The 16,445-nt window shown below is 33.1% G+C and overlaps 1 protein-coding gene across 1 annotated transcript in view; it reads right to left on the bottom strand.

Annotated features, from left to right (window-relative positions):
- The window catches only part of mRpL23 (mitochondrial ribosomal protein L23), a 31,627-nt gene that overhangs the window by 3,315 nt on the left and 11,867 nt on the right, over positions 1-16,445 (bottom strand). The window contains exons 2-3 of the mRNA XM_035367502.2: positions 14,046-14,168; positions 6,828-6,910 (exon numbers count right to left, since the gene is read on the bottom strand). Of these exons, the coding sequence (XP_035223393.1) occupies positions 6,828-6,910; positions 14,046-14,168 (206 nt within the window). The remainder of the gene's footprint in view (positions 1-6,827; positions 6,911-14,045; positions 14,169-16,445) is intronic.

Here is a 16,445-nt window from a genome sequence, read left to right as displayed (position 1 = left end):
ACTATATTTTAAAATTCCATCAGCACCTTTCAATTTCCCAATTAACCTCCACTGGTCAATCCTAGCTGATTTTATAACTTCATCCAAGTTTTCTAATTGTAAACTGCAAAATTGTGACTGCAGTATATCAGTAGCAACATCAATATCATCATCTTTCATGACTAAACGAAGTAACACAGGAAATCTGTTCAAAAAGTACCTTATATCAAAAAAAGATGCATTTGCTAGAGCAGAAACATCAGCAACTTTAGCATGCAAAATCACTTCATCTTTGACTGGAAATTTATGTAGTATGTAATCACATACTCGACAGAAGTAACTTCTAACATGAAGATAAAACTTATTTTTGTCTTCTTCTGAAAGTTCTTCCACTACTTTTGTAGTTGCAGCTCCTATTACCAAATCTTCATCTTCCTTCTGATTTTCTGTTTCACCATAAATCACATCATATATAGAATTACAAGACAAAACACAGACTGGTTTTACAAACTTTGATAAAATGTCTTTAAACAGATCATAAATCACTGATTGCAAAACATGAATTAATGGAATTCTGCTTTGTAGAATTGTGTTCAGAACATCGAATGATGGCAAAATGAATTGTAAAAAAAAAAAGCAAAAAGCTTTGTTAAGGTCCGAAGAAAAAACCATAAATATTCGTTCTTCACAAGATAAACTTACAGTAATCGGAAAATGTTTCGTGTGTTGAGCAATTTTTTTTTTTTTGAGAGAAATTTGTATCAGCTTTACGCTTATATTTTGCAGTATTATTTTGAGAACTGCCAGTTGAATTGCTGAATGATGCAGAAATTACAAAAAACCAAAATTTTTCTCATTTCAGTATTATGCAGCTGTTGGAACTGTTTCAATTTTTCCTTTCTTCTAGAACTCCTTTCAAGATAATAATAAATATCAACAATGTGTTCATCCACATTTAATGGTAAAGAAGCTGCCCCTTTTTCAGCTGCTAAATTTAAGAGGTGACAGGTGCACCTCATAATCTGCAAATCTGAATTTGCCTTTCTTAAGATGCCTGCAACACCAGTCTTCAAGCCTACCATTACTGGTGCATTATCGGCACCAAGAGCTAAGCAATTATCCAGAGGGACTGCATTTTATTTTAAAGTTTTAATAATTAGCTGTGCTATATTAAAGCCTGTCGAATGTCCTTCTAAAGTGGGGTCAGAAAGTAAACTGCACTCAATTTCTGAAGACTCTGGATTAAAAAAAGAAACAACAATTGGATACAGTTTTGAATTGGTATTATTGCTTCCATCCGTAGAGAGGCAGAACGAAGCTGTTTTTTAATGCAATCAATAACTGAAGATTTATTTTTCAAACCCATTTCTTTAACAACTGCACCTGTTTTGGTCCTTGCACTTGAGTATTTCTTAGCGATTTCACTATCGGGAAACATTTTTCTAAATAAAGCTGCAGCGTGATCCGATGCATTCAGTGGCAGGTTGTGCTCCAGTAAAAAGGCAGAGAACAGACATTCTGCATTAATCACTTTTTGGTCTTTTGTTTCCAAAGAAAAATTTAATTTTTCGTTTTTTCAAAACAACTCATGTTGTCCTTGTGTTTTTGTGTACGCACATGTTTGAGAACATCTGCCCTTCCACCAAGCGAAATCGAAAAATCGCAACGACAGATGGTACACATCGCAAATTCATTACATTTCCTTGAAGAAATAATGGAAGGAAAGTCAACTGTGCACGATTTTTGAAACGTGCACGAGTATTTCACCTTTCTCGCAGACATATCAAAAGACGATAATTTCTAAAACTATTTCCTAAAGGCACATGTACTCACACAACTCAGGACAAGATAAACGAAATAGCGAAAGAACATCCAAAGAACGGCCAATGGCCTTGAGCTTGCTTTGTGCTCATTGGCTAATATATGCCAGATGACACGCAGTGGAGCTCGATGCCCATTGGACAACTGGAGAACGACGTTGCTGGATACGTATGCTGTCAATCACAAAGCAGAAATTCTCATTTGATTCGCAAGGTTTCATTTTAGATATAATCTAGAGAAAATTCAGTTGCTTTCAGACGTCCAAAATCACTTTTTTTTTTTTTTTTTGTTTGTTCATAAAACGAAGTATTAAGCCAAGTTCCATAAAAATCGTGAGAAATATTAAGAATAAGAAAAAGTCGGGAGAAATATATTGTAAATGGGGTTGGCGGGAGAGCGGTCGAAAATCGGGAGTCTCCCGCCTAAATCGGGAGAGTTGGCAACTCTGAATATGTATTGTTTAATCACTGAATTTTATTTCAATATTCTTATAAATGTCCTTATTCACCAAATGTTGCAACAAAACATCATTAAGACATTTTTGGCTGCACAAGCAACTATTTAACGCATCCATGAGCACAATAGATCTCTTCATACCAAATCAATGATCCTTTACAACTATGTAACAGAGTTTCTTTCTTATATTTCTCACATGTTTTAAAACAAGATCATTATGTTATGAACTTCACCAGCAGGAGCACCACATTTTAGTTTTTAGGTTTGTATAAGTGCTTATTTTCACCTTTATTTTCAGAACTTTTCATTCATTAGGAAGGGCATTTCTACCTGTACCTATCTAGATGGTTAAAGAAAATAACAAATGAAATTTTTAAACAATAAAGTCATATACATCATGTGACAACAAATTTTACTGGATAAATCAGAAGGCGAAATTTTGAAATATCAGAGGAGTCAATATCAGATCAAGATATGCAAAAAATCAAAAATGTAGAAGCAATTAAATTTAGAAAAAGTATTAAAAGTTATTAATGGTGCTGTTGGCAAATAAATAAATGGTTAATAGTAATAAAATGGCAACATTACCTTATGCATTTCAAATTATTTTAGAAGTTATTACAAAATGAGAAAAATCAAGTATGCTAACTTTGGACCTGGTGAAATTTGGTTTGGTTGATTATAACAAAGCACACATGAGCTACCTGCTTAAGGGAAGGGACCCCTTCATGAAAGACTTTCTAAGGGAAATTGGTCCGTATACATGTTACACAAGGGGAGAACCACAAAAATGCCCATGCAGCCAACCTTTTTACCTAGAATCAAACACAGATCGTAACTACTGATGTTCAGCAATTCTACCAATCAGCCACTGGTGGGGGCCCCTTCTTGGATGCAGAAAGTATTTCAGTATGCTGTGAGTGTTTCTGAAATTACTAAATAAAATATGTAAAACCATCTTCTTTTCCCTATTTTTCCATTAATTATAATTTCTGTAAGTTAAAACAACTATGTCACAATTTATAAAATGATAAGATCATTTATTCACTCTATGAAGTTCAAACTTCTTAAAAAATGTGAGATTAAAGAAAACACACAGGCAGACATCATTAGATGAATATTTTAATAAGCATTGAATTTTAAACAAAATTTACAATGTGATGCTCACCTAATTTCTAATCTTTACACATAAGATCTGTTTACTGTATTTTAAAACACTATTCAAATAACAGTATCAGACAACTAAGTATATTTTACAGTGATTTGATTACATTAGGCTATTTGGTTACAGCAAAGCAAATTAGAGTTATCTATCTGCCTAAGCAGATGGATGGGTTCATCGAAGATTTTCTAAGCGAAACTGTCTCATATTAACATAATATACATGGTATTTTGAAACTCAGGGGCAAAAATTTAAGGCATGATAGAAAACATCTAAAGAAGCCATTTTTACCATAGAATGCAAGGGCAGAGAGCAAGTGGTGAACCGCTAGACAGCGCTGCAGTGGAAAGCATGAAGCACGAGTTTTCTTACACATCGTCATTTCTAGCATGAATTTCAGAATGCATGTCAACGTATTAATCAGGAAAACGCAGACATGCATTTTATGTATGATCTTGCAAACGGGAATACTCTGAAAGCCGAAAGACTGTACAGGCAGTGTTTTCCCAAGAAAACACGTGCCAGACCAAAAGATGTTCGGGCGATTGCATCGGTGCCTGCGTGAAAGAGGCTCCTTTGTCAAGTAGCATGCATGGAAGGAGTTTGCAAATGCCACAAGTTGCAGAGGACGTTCTGCAACGACTGGAACAATGTCTGAATATTAGCACGTGAGAGGTTTCCCGTGACATAAATGCGCCTAACTCAATTGTTTGACGAGTATTATGAGATGAAGGATTATGCCTCTACCATGTACAGAAAGTGTAAACCTTGATAGCTGCAGATTATGCACTACATATTGAATTTGCACATTGGTTTTTGCAACAGCTAGCAGCACAGCCTGATTTCAGTGAACATGTGTTATTCATGGATGAATGCACCTTTACTGGTGAAGGCATAATATACATCTTTATGTCCCCTTAAATTCTTGCCTATGAGTTTCAAAAGAGGAAAATATGAGCCCATTGTATAAACGTGAATTTTGGTCAAACTATCAATATTCAGCAATCGCATCCATTTGACCATTGGTATTCGACATTACAGGATGCTACACAATTCACAATTTCTTAATCTTATTAATATAACTATATGCCACCCAGACAGTATAATCCGGGACGCCTACTGCAGTATCGAAGGGATTGGGTTCGAATCCCAGAGAAGGCATGGATGTTTGTGAATGTATAGTGTCTTTGTGGCATGGGGTCACTCTAAATATATGGCGAGCTGAAAGTCCTCTCGTGTGGTTTGGTGGAAGGGTACAGGGGTGGAATATCCTCGGACCACCCCCTGGGATGCTTTCCCTCAAACCTGGGGTGGAAGTAGAAGTCCAACCTTCTTGAGACTCTGGCAACCATCCTACCATGAAATGCATGGACAAGACAACAACAATATAACTATATCAGTAAATCAATATACCAAATTTTCACATAATTTTTCTTAAGCAAACTTCAACAGTTTTGAACATGCACATATGCATCATGCCAATCAATTATTCTTATCATTAGCATTTATCTTCTCTAACAGAATCTCTTCTATAAAAGACAAAAATCAGTTTGAAACCATGGATGTTGAGCTCAAAAAGGTCATTACATTTATACTGCATTTTTAACTGCACACAGTAATCAGTAAAAACCAAAGAGCAAAGCAAAAAGCAAAGCACAGATACACCAAATATCCAATATCAAAATTCTTCAGTTACGTTGGTATATCAGATTAGGTAAATTATTTATTTATTAGTATAAATAAACAGATAAATGAAATCAAGATCACAAAAGAAAAGTGAATTTAAGCAGAAAACATTGATTTTTAGTTTATGGCACAATTTTTGTAATGAAATATTAGCAAATTAGCCTCTTTTCAGCAATATTATTCGCAAAAATATTTCCGAGATTAACATCCAATGCATAGTAAAATGGGATTTTATATTTGTTTGTTTGTGGAAATGATTTTATTGCATTATTCAACAAAATTGATCACTTTTAATTCAGTCATAAAATGCCTCTTATGAGCATTATGCAAATTTTATTTAAAAAATATCTAACCTCTGAAGAAAAACAATATTTAACTGAAGATCTGAAACTCTAATCCCTTTCAAAATGTATTCCATAGGAACAAACTTTCTCTCACTGGTCTTTTCATTATTGGAAATAATTCTGAAAGACCTGTTTGGGAATGAGAACAGTCAAATTATTGCATTTTGCGTAATGATTTCTTGTGACTAAAATATCATTTCAATAGCATTTTGTACTTACGAAACATAAAAAAAAGAAGCATGTCAGATAAGACAACCTAATGAGAGATGCATTTGGCCAAGAAAACCTATATTGTGAGGAATGAGCAGCAGGTGCATTGCTGTGATGGAGGTGCCAAGTGTTTGCTGTCTAGAGGAAGAATGCTATTACTAGAAGAACAAAAACCTATAGGCAGCACTTTTTTGCAATATTATTTTGGTTTTGTGGTGCATACTCATAATACGCCAACTTTCATGGGTAAAAAAATGTGGTCAACATGACTCAGTTGCAAGCCTGTTGTGTTTTCCTTAGCCTCGGGAATGATATATTGTTTGTGCTGTGACAACATTTTGGTTTCATATGATACCCATAAATCTGAAATTCACCAATGATAATGCTCTTCAGGATCTCTATCTGTGGACACCAGCATAATTTTTGCTACATCTACACAGGTTTCTCATCTATCACAGTAGTTTTGAAATGAATTTTACAAACACTGTTTGCATAGTTAAATCCTATCTCAAAATCGAATGCTTAGCTCATCTTGCTCAAGGGTGGTGACACAATAGTCCTGCATGGCCAAAATCTGCACATAATTCAATCATCTGATTATTTTGGCTCCCTGAATTACTTGAATACAAATTGCATTCCACTGACATCTGGCCATCCTTGAAGCATTTGTACCACTTCATAATTTATGCTATCCCATAGCATCATCACTAAATCTTCCAAAGAATTCCAGCTTAATTATTATGCAACATCTAGTACAATTTAATGCAATACAACCATCCGAGTTGCTTTGTCATTTTGCAGTAAATTAAAATTAAATTAGCATTTACTATGCTAAATTACAGCATGCTTACTTTAAATGAATTATGCTATCCATCTACACACAGACAGAAAATTCATATATGAACAGGAAAAAATTATGTCTACTACTAAAAATCAACTCCCATGCTTCATTAGTTTCCATGGGAAACTTCATTTTTTTAATAGGCCTTGTATAACCTGATACAAAGTAAAAATAAATAAATAAAATACATAAAAAAAAATAACTCATTTTATTCAGATTTTTTAAATAGGCTTTGTATAATCTGATACAAATTTTCAAAAAATAAAAAGAATACATAAAACCTCATATTTCAATATTTAAATTATAATTCAAAGAAAAATATTTTTACCAGTATAAATAACAGTTTTCACCTCTGCAACAGGAACACTGTAAATTTTTTCAAGATAATTTTTTACATCATCAGAAGTCATTCTGTATAAGATATGTGAAATATTAATGCTCAAAGTCTAAGTATTAAATAAAATTTCATTTGAAAAGAAAAACTAAATATAACATTATCACAACATTTGAAGGTTGTGATACAGAAATAAATTCTGCATCAATAAATATTTTAATACACAGTTAATTACATTAACAAACTACTGCTACGATTAACCCATCAGCACACGCGCTGGGGTAAAATCTACCCCACGTGTAGTCTTTTCTTAGAAAATAAGGGAAGGTCGTACATGACCTTTCTAATACTTCATGTACCTTTCAAGATCAAGGTTAGGAAGGGGTCGTACAGAGGAATTTTCCCCATGTCCTAGGGATTTTGTGTTTTCGGAGAAGGAATGTGCAATGGGATTGTAGCTACCCCGCGTGTGTACTAACGTTTCACTTCTAGAGAGACATTCATTGAGATGAGTACGTACGAGCGAGAACAGTAACGAATGCAGGTTCTTCTCGCTAGTATTGAAATTGATAGCGAAATTGAAAATTCCGATTCTGAGTGCGATAATATTTCTGAAAGTGCTCAGGAAACTGATTCTGACCAGTAATATGATGATTCACATGATTTGAGGAGTATATCTTCTTTGACATCAGATGATTTTTATGTTTGAAAAGATGGAACAGTTTGAAGTAAAAAATTACCCTCTAAAAACGTTCGGACACAATATAGTGACATATTTACCTGGTGTCAAAAAAAGCTTTGGAAATTTGAAAAATCCACCTGAGTGTTTATTACAAATTTTTTATGAAGAAATAATGAAAGATTTGGTGAAATCAACAAACATTTACATTTCATCAATAAGAAACAAATGCTCTAGAGAATGTGATGCACAAGAGACAAGCGTAGCTGAATTGAAGACGTGATTTTTTCTAATATATTGCGTGGAGTGCTGAAACCAGCACTTCTGAAAGCAAAGATTTGTGGTCAGCTGACGGAAGCGGAATAACTGTTTCTCAAATAACAATGTCTATCAATCGATTCCACTTCCTGTTGAGATGTATTAGGTTTGATGACATAAATTTACAAGCAGAGCGAAAGATGACGGCTAGACTTGCACTTATTAGAACTCTTATTTCATAAGCTCTCTTATATTCATATGTTCCAAAAAGGAGTAAATCGGTTCTTGTTCTATCATCCATGCATGAGGATAACCAAATCGATCCATTGTCTAAAGAGCAGCTCAAGCTTAAAATGATAACTTTTTGCAACTCTACAAAAGGTGTTTATACTGTTGATGAGTTATGTGGAACTTAGTCTGTTTCAAGAAAATGCCGCCGCTGGCCTCTAACGGTAATTTTCGAACTAATGAATATTGCAGGTATAAATGCTTTTATTATTCATCGATCAAATAACGACCAAGTGAATATGAACCAAAGAGCTTTTCTCAAATATTTAGCATTAGGACTTGTAAAAGAGCAATGTCCTAAAAAGGGCTGCAATTCTCTCTCTCTCGAAAGAACTCAAAACTGGAGTAAAAAGGTTGGCAGGAATAGTAGCTGCAGCAGACCTTCACCCTAAGAAATTGTTTGTAATAATATGTTGTCACACTATGCGAGGATTGTTCAAAACGAGATTATTTGAATAATTAAACTCAGGTAGGAGGGGGGGGGCGGAAAACCTATGTGTTACTTATATTTTTTAATATTCGTATCTAGAATCTATTCTTTGATATGAATACTTGCATGACATTATATTGAGTTTTAAGTAAAAAAGCTAGTAAGAATGTAGCCTTTTCATATTCCTTTAGTGCTTTATCAAACCACTCTTTATAATAAACATTTATGTTTAAAAAATATGTACATATGAAAACTGATTTTTCTAATATAAGAAATCATATATGTATCTTATATAAGTTAGTAATTTTGCATAAATTTCAATTTTTATGGCTTACTTTAGGTAACCAGTATGGAAATGTTTGTATAACTTAAAGTAAGATTATCTCAAATTAAAACTGGTTTAAATTAAAACTGGTTAAAAATTAAAACTAAAAAAAGTTTTAACAGATTTCACAAAGCTATTAATACATTCATTTAAAACAAAGAAAATGCATTTATTTATACGTTGGGGGGATGAACTCCGAAAAACAAACATTGGGGTCAAATTTGTCCCGTGTGGGTAGTAACATAGCGCAGTGATGCGCGTGTGCTGAAGGGTTAAATATAATTTCTTCTTGGCATAATGGCAAGTTGAAAAAAAGCTAATAAAGGAATAGAGACAATATTAAGCTTAGCAGCTGCTAAAATAAATTAAGTTTTACCATAAAAGTGTCATATAAAATAATTTTAAGCTCTAAAAATGTCAAATAAGTAAAGTAATAAATGTATGCATTTATATTGCTACAAAACATCCAGCCACGGTAAGCTAGCTTCCCTGCAAGGCGAGTTTGGGGTTGCTAGAAAATGGCAAAGGAGGGCAGGGTTGCCAGATTTGGCAAGAAATCACCCATATCACCCATTTGACGATATGCCATAGACAGATGGACTTAGAATGAATTTTTACCGGTTTGGACCAGAATGTTCTCGATGTTAGCCCAAAAGCTATATAAACAATGCTTGCATGCGGAGTAGTAGTCAGAGTCAGTTAATAGTCAGTACCTCGTCTAATGAGTTAATCATCAGTCCAGTGTGGAGTTGGTCGTCGAAAGTATCGCAAGTCTAACGAGTGCATCATCAAATCTAGCAAGTGCATTGAGAGTTGTAGCGTGGTGAGTCTCAAAAGTATGTCGAGTTCCAAGAACGACCAAACAAAGTCGGGAGCTGTACTCTGGTGCTTTGCTAGAGCTGTCTTTATTGTTATAGCCTGAAGGCTGTGCTGCTGATTGTTTCAGTGCGTCTATAGTAGTTTTTAGAAGACTGTACCGGTAAACGTGATTTTGGAGCTGTCCTGAGTAATACTGGCTAAATAAATTGTGTCTGATTCTTCATCAAGTGTTGTCATCAATCATTCCAAATTCACGAACCCATACAGAAATGCAACAATGGATGGAGAGCCTTCCAGGTTTGGACCAGAATGTTCTAAGGCAACACAAAAGTTATATAAACCCAGCTTGCACATGGAGTCAGTCAGTGAGCTCTTCGTCTAGAGAGCTTATCATCAGTCTAATGTCAAGTCGATCCTTGTTATAACATGATGACCACGCACGCGCAGTTTAGCTGAACAACCTGCAATGCCTCTCTCTCACGTGACTTAATAGCGAAGAGAAGAGACTGATGGTAACGTAGTAAAGAAAGTGACCCGCAGTACACCAGCATAATGATAAATGTGGTTCTATTTTTGTGTTATTGTGTTTTTGTGTTCTTGTGTTAATAAAGTGTTGGTGTCATTAAATGTCTGGTTTTAAGCGATGCCCATATTTAGTTCATGTTCCATTTTACGCAAACATATATCCAGAACCTACATGCCCAAAAAGAAAAGGTATGACAGTCGTCAAGAGTAAAATTAAATTTGAAAAGAAAAAATAAACAAAACATTATCATAACATCTGAAGGTTGTGATACAGAAATAAATTCTGCATCAATAAATATTTTAATACACAGTTAATTACATTAACAAACTACTGCTACTATTAAAGATAATTTCTTCTTGATAGTATGGCAAGTTTAAAAAAAAAAGCTAATAAAGGAATAGAGACAATATTAAGCTTAGCAGCTGCTAAAATAAATATTTCCATAAAAGTGTCTTATATAAACAATTTTAAGCTCTAAAAATGTTAAGTAAGTAAAGTAATAACTGTAAGCATTTACAATAGCACATCATTGTAAAAATAATTGTGTAAGAAACTCAAAACTTTTATGAGCTATAAAAAACTAGCACTGTTTTAAATGGTATGAACAAGAAAATAGTAAGAAACTGTACAGTCTAATATAGACAAGCACTTTTCTCTAGGGCAAGAAATAACAAACATATCAGAAAATAAACAAACAAAAAAAAAACTGCTTTAAAGTTTTACATATATGAATGTCTGATAATTTACTATTATAAATATGTAATATTAAATTTGGAAGCTCTTGCTTTTACTAAATTGTAAGTTGCGATATCAATATAAAACTATACCTTCAAATTAATTATGCTTCAGATTTACTACACATGTTGCACTCGCTTCTGTTTCAGATCAAGTGAAATTTCAGATGGCTTGAAACACAAGGTTTTAAAGTCATCTGAAAATTTTCATTAAGATTATAGATTTCATTAAGATTCAATAAATGAAAATGTCACTGCAACCTTTGGATCTTATTCATTGTGCTCACAATGTAACATGTCTTGATAGATGAAATTATTTTTAAACAAGTCAAATAGTAAAGCTTTTTCTCCAGTACTGGGATGTATTTGGCATCATTCATTTTACTTTTAATAAAACGTAACCTACACATTTTTTGAGCTCAGATGTGAAATTCTAGATGATGCTTTGCTATTTAAAATAAATTACTGCACTTGCCGGCGTGTAAGACACCCCCCTTTTATATGCACATTTTTGAAGGATAAAACTTTACTACTGATCATTTTAATGAATTTACAGTATTTTAAATATAAAGTAATACAAATACAAAGTAGTACTTTCTGGAAATATCTAATCTATCTGAGAAACAATATCTTTTAATCTTCCTCATCAAAACCCAGACACTCATTTCCAGAGCTTAAAGAAGTTTTAACAGTAACACTTTTCGTACTTTTGGAATCAACAGTTTTGTGTGAGGGCATATCAAAAGTCAGAGGAACCTTGTCCATGTTTCCTATTGGTGCAAGTTCAAAATTTTCTCATTTTTTGTGCATTAATGATGAGTTCATGAAATTCAATAATTTTTTCTTCATACTTGTCTGGCATCTTTTGCAATATTTTTGTTTTAGTCCGCAAACATAGCTGGTTTCTCTTCCTGAATCTTGTACACCATGATGTTGATCCAGTAAAATCGGCAATCTCTCGGTTAGTTGCTATCGCTTTCGCTTGATGAATAATCATTTTTGGAAAGGCTGAAAATCCCGCTTTCCTGTGGTCTAGAATCCAAGTATTCAGCTCTGCCTCAAGTTCAAGTCAATGTGCAATCCCTTTTGTAGGTTATATTTACAGCGAGTTGCTTTTTTTAGATCATCTTCCTGATTCTGCCAAATTCTTATCATTTCCTCAGTTGAGGATGGCCCGAAATGGCTCTCTGCAGTCCTGTTTCCATTTCTTTAGCATATGCAACCACATGTAGCTCGTATGCTATGTTATAGCAATGCCAACATTGTTTTGAGCCATAACTTTCTAACAAATTTAAGAAAATTGAACAGTAGAAATTTCACACACTTAAAAGTCATCCAAAAAAATTGGAAAGTTTAAATGAACTCGGTTGTGATCATCGATGAGAGCGCATGCACATTCACTGAACTCCATGTAACTGTAATATTCCCACACTCCTCAAGGAAACAAGGGGGAAAACGCATAACTCCGAATAGAGGAAATTTCCAGAAATGAATGTAATCAAAAACTGAATATCGACGTACAAGTGGCACCCCATTTTTCAGACCTATTTTCAAAGAAAAACAGTGCATCGTATATGCCGGCAAATACGAGTACAGTAATATCCAAATCTCTCCTTATTTTGCTCATGCTGTTTTTTCTTGATTATCTAACTATATTATTGCTTGATACACCCTTTATTTTTTATTAATGAAAGGCTTTATATAAGGCTGTCAGATCCAAAGCCATTTTCTCAGTTCGGACAATTAGTGTCTATACAAAAACGATAAGCTAAAGAACCTGCTGCTGCTTTTTTCACAGCTTACTGAACACATTTCAAACTTAAAAGAATAAGATTTATCATTTCACACGATAGCTGTTTATGGTCTTTCCTTTATAAGTGATTTTCAAATGGTTGGTCACACTAAAATAATTAAGGCACTTGTTAATCATCAAGGTCTGATAACCACATTTCACTGATAACTTAGTATCAAGTAATAAGTCTGATAACTAAGTCTGATAACTTAGTATCAAGTAAACTTTTTCATTCTGCTGTGTAACTGTTATCTTAGCACATGTAAGCATTTTGTTCACCATTAAAATGCTAAAACAACTTTCAGAAATGTAATGCAAACTATGAACACTACTCACAACTGAGAAATATAGTATCCATTATGTCTACAGAAATCAAAAATCTCTGTAGTGTGCTGAGCTTCTTAAGAAACATGAGTAAGCCAATAAAAATGAGATATCCCTTTCATTGAATTTCTTGGGTTTGCTAAGATCCATTCATCACAACTTTTAAAGTATTTTTTTTTTTTTTTTAATTTTAAATCTGTAAAATAAGTGAGTAAATAAATTCCTCCACCACTAACTTTCATGTATTTACAGTTAATAAAATATGCATGTCTGTCTAAATGCCATACTAAACTGTAATAATTATCAGAGGTTAACTCCCAGTTAGAAATCAACGGCACAGTTCTTGAATAAGAAATGGCTTCTTGTATTTTTTCTTCTCTACCTTGCAAGTACAATATTCATCGCCTCCTAAGGTGCATGTTGGGCAACATTCTCGGCTATGCGTGCAAGCATAAATGTACGTACAGATATCAATCAAGCGCAAATAAATTTTCCAGCAAATGTCTATGCACAAGCACGTGGCCATTTGATTAAAAGAATAAACAAAACCTTTCTACAGCTAAGCACCTAAGTTTCTTTGTTTGTTTTTTTAGTTAATTTTATAAGAAAATATGTTATTTATACATTTGCAAACCTTTCATGAAATAACCACATTAATAGCAATGGGGGAGGGGAAGATGAATTTCATTTAAATGTATCTCGGTATAAAAATATATTTGCCAAGAATTTTATTGCTAGCCAAATTTTAAAGAATTTACCATATCTAAGTGTATGAGATTATAACAGATTCAAAATATTAGTCATGCATCATTTTGATAAATTTTCATTTTTACTAATGCTTATTTATAGCTGTAAAACCTTCATTCACATGCTTATATATAGCTCTAAAGCCTTTATTCATAATTTATATTAAAATCTTTAATATTGCATGGCTATTACATATCCAATATTCATATGTATTTAATAAACATGAAAGTACCTCTAATCTTGTAAGTCTCTGAGTATAAAATAGATTACTAAAGAGAAGATATACATACTCTAATGGAACTATAAATTCCACATGGTTTGATGGCTCACTTAATTTCGGTTTTACAAGTTTCATGAAAAAGTTTGGCAGAAAAATTCTGAGCTGTGGATTGCCTTTGACATATTTAGGATACCTAAGGATACCAAAAAAAATTTTCTTACTATCATGAAGGTAAAAAAGAATAACATAAAAAGTTTTACTTGTTTTCTTCTGCCATTACATAAATCAGTAAAATTTTAATTTAAAACTTCATAATGAATTTATAATTTTGGGGATTTTAAATCTGAAAATGACCTGATTGTCCTCACCATTCACATTTATAATATACTCCCTATTACCACTACATACATTTACATAAATTGTCTTCAGATTTAAAAAACAATCACATAAAACAATTTTACCACAAAGTATTATAGAGGAGAAAATCAGAAAATCTACACAGCTTAAGACCTGAGGTTGTGTGGATTTTAGGCCATGAAATAAATATCATTAGATTTTGCTTAGCAGAAAAAAGAAAAATTAAGAAATGTTATAAAAATAAAAAAAAATAAAAAAAAAAAGCACACAAAGGCAACTGATTTCCTTTGGATTTTTTACAGAGAAATATATTTACTAAATAACCTTTTTCAAACCTCTATTTACAGTTGTTTACTTTAAAATTTAAGGTTTCTTCTAGTTTGAGTCTTCTCTTCAAATTTATGCAATCATTATTTTCAGCTCAGGCTGTTGTTCTAATTTTTTTTTTTTTTTTTCCAATATTTACAACAAAATCCTATATATTATCAGAATCTGATATTCAAGTTCTAGTAGCAAAAAAGTTAAAAAATTCTAACGCTTTTCATATGAGAGATTACCAAAAATACATAGGTACTTCTTGGTAAACAGGGCACCAGTAGTAATTGTGCATCAATAATGGCCACTTGTTTATTGCACATGAAGAATAGCTTGCAAGTACAAAATTCATCGCCTCCTAAGGTGCATGTTGGGCATTATTATGAATCAATCAGAAGAATGAACATCAATTCACTAATTCTACCTTCAATATATTTTCACCTGCTTTTCTGCTGAAGTGCTAACCCCTCCCCCCGCCAAAAAAAAAAAAAAAGATTTGGCATGGATTACATGATTTATAATTTTCCAAATGAGGATTGTTCCAACAAAAAGGCACTATCCATACTTTGTTCAGAACACCATAGAAGGAAATTGTAATTTACCACTACAGGAACTTCAAAAGTGGGACTGCAACAACAAATTATTCTGCATAAAAATAAATAAATAAATAAATAAATAAATAAAAAAGTTTGCTGAGCTGATGCTAGTTCAAAGGCTCATGCAGTCCTCTTTTCTAATAGTTGCACAGTTTATTTACTTCTAGCATAAAGAGCTCATGTGGGTAGAATTTTGGCAACCATAACTATGAGCAAATCACTGTACAACTCTGTTGATTAGAGTTATAACATGAATTCTTATTAGTTGTACAGTGAATCTTTCGGTATTTGAATTTAAGTAATAACTCCAATCAAAGAAGTTATATATAACATTGGGGAACTACTCTTATATATGCCCTTGCTTGGCGACAAATTTCTCACCCTCCATAGTGCCATATTACTATCGGTTTTCGCACCTGCAAAAACCACGTTTTGAACACACAATTTAAGCTAAAAATCCGAAACAAAAACAAAACATTTAGATAGCAAAAACGTAAAGTTTCTAACCAAAAATATTTGACAAGAATCCATGTACACAGTGATCGTTAAGTACAGCAATAAAATAAGCCAGAATTATTTAGGTTGAACTTGTTATACCAGTACCCCCCCCCACACCACCACAGAGGAGGTGAAGGAATCAAGATTCTTACTTTAATTGTATAAGTTTACATTTTATATAAGACATAATGGGTAAAAATATATTTAAGGGTGCTCTTTGGCGATAATTAGCGATGTCGAAGTGTACATGGAAACCCGCGTTTGTGCAATTCTTTGACTTGTTATTTTGGCTTTGTATAGCGGCGATTTTTGTATAAATCTAAAATAACAAGTCAAAGAATTGCACAAACTCGGTATCCATGTACACATCGACCTATTTCACTTCAAAAAAAAAAAAAATCAAGTTGCACAAACTAGGCATTGCACACTCCCTTGACTTTGTCCATGTGCACATCAATCTATATTCACTTAAAAAGTCAAGGGAGCAGCCAACAAAAAAATATATAATCTCAATAAACTACATTTTAAATCAAACAATGAAATAACATAAAAAAGGAAATTCATCTCAGCACTACACAAAGGAAATATCCACGAAATATCCACTTAACTTATTTACAAATTTTCATGTCTTCAGTCAAACAAAATTCCTTAACAGCATCCAAAAACTTCCTAAAATTATCTAAAATAGAATCTGTATACTGGCA

The sequence above is a fragment of the Stegodyphus dumicola genome, chromosome X1, assembly GCF_044657685.1.
Source record: "Stegodyphus dumicola isolate Sdum_Otavi_A_Nest chromosome X1, ASM4465768v1".
NCBI classification, from domain to species: Eukaryota; Metazoa; Arthropoda; class Arachnida; order Araneae; family Eresidae; genus Stegodyphus; species Stegodyphus dumicola.
This window is presented reverse-complemented; position numbering and strand designations above follow the sequence as displayed.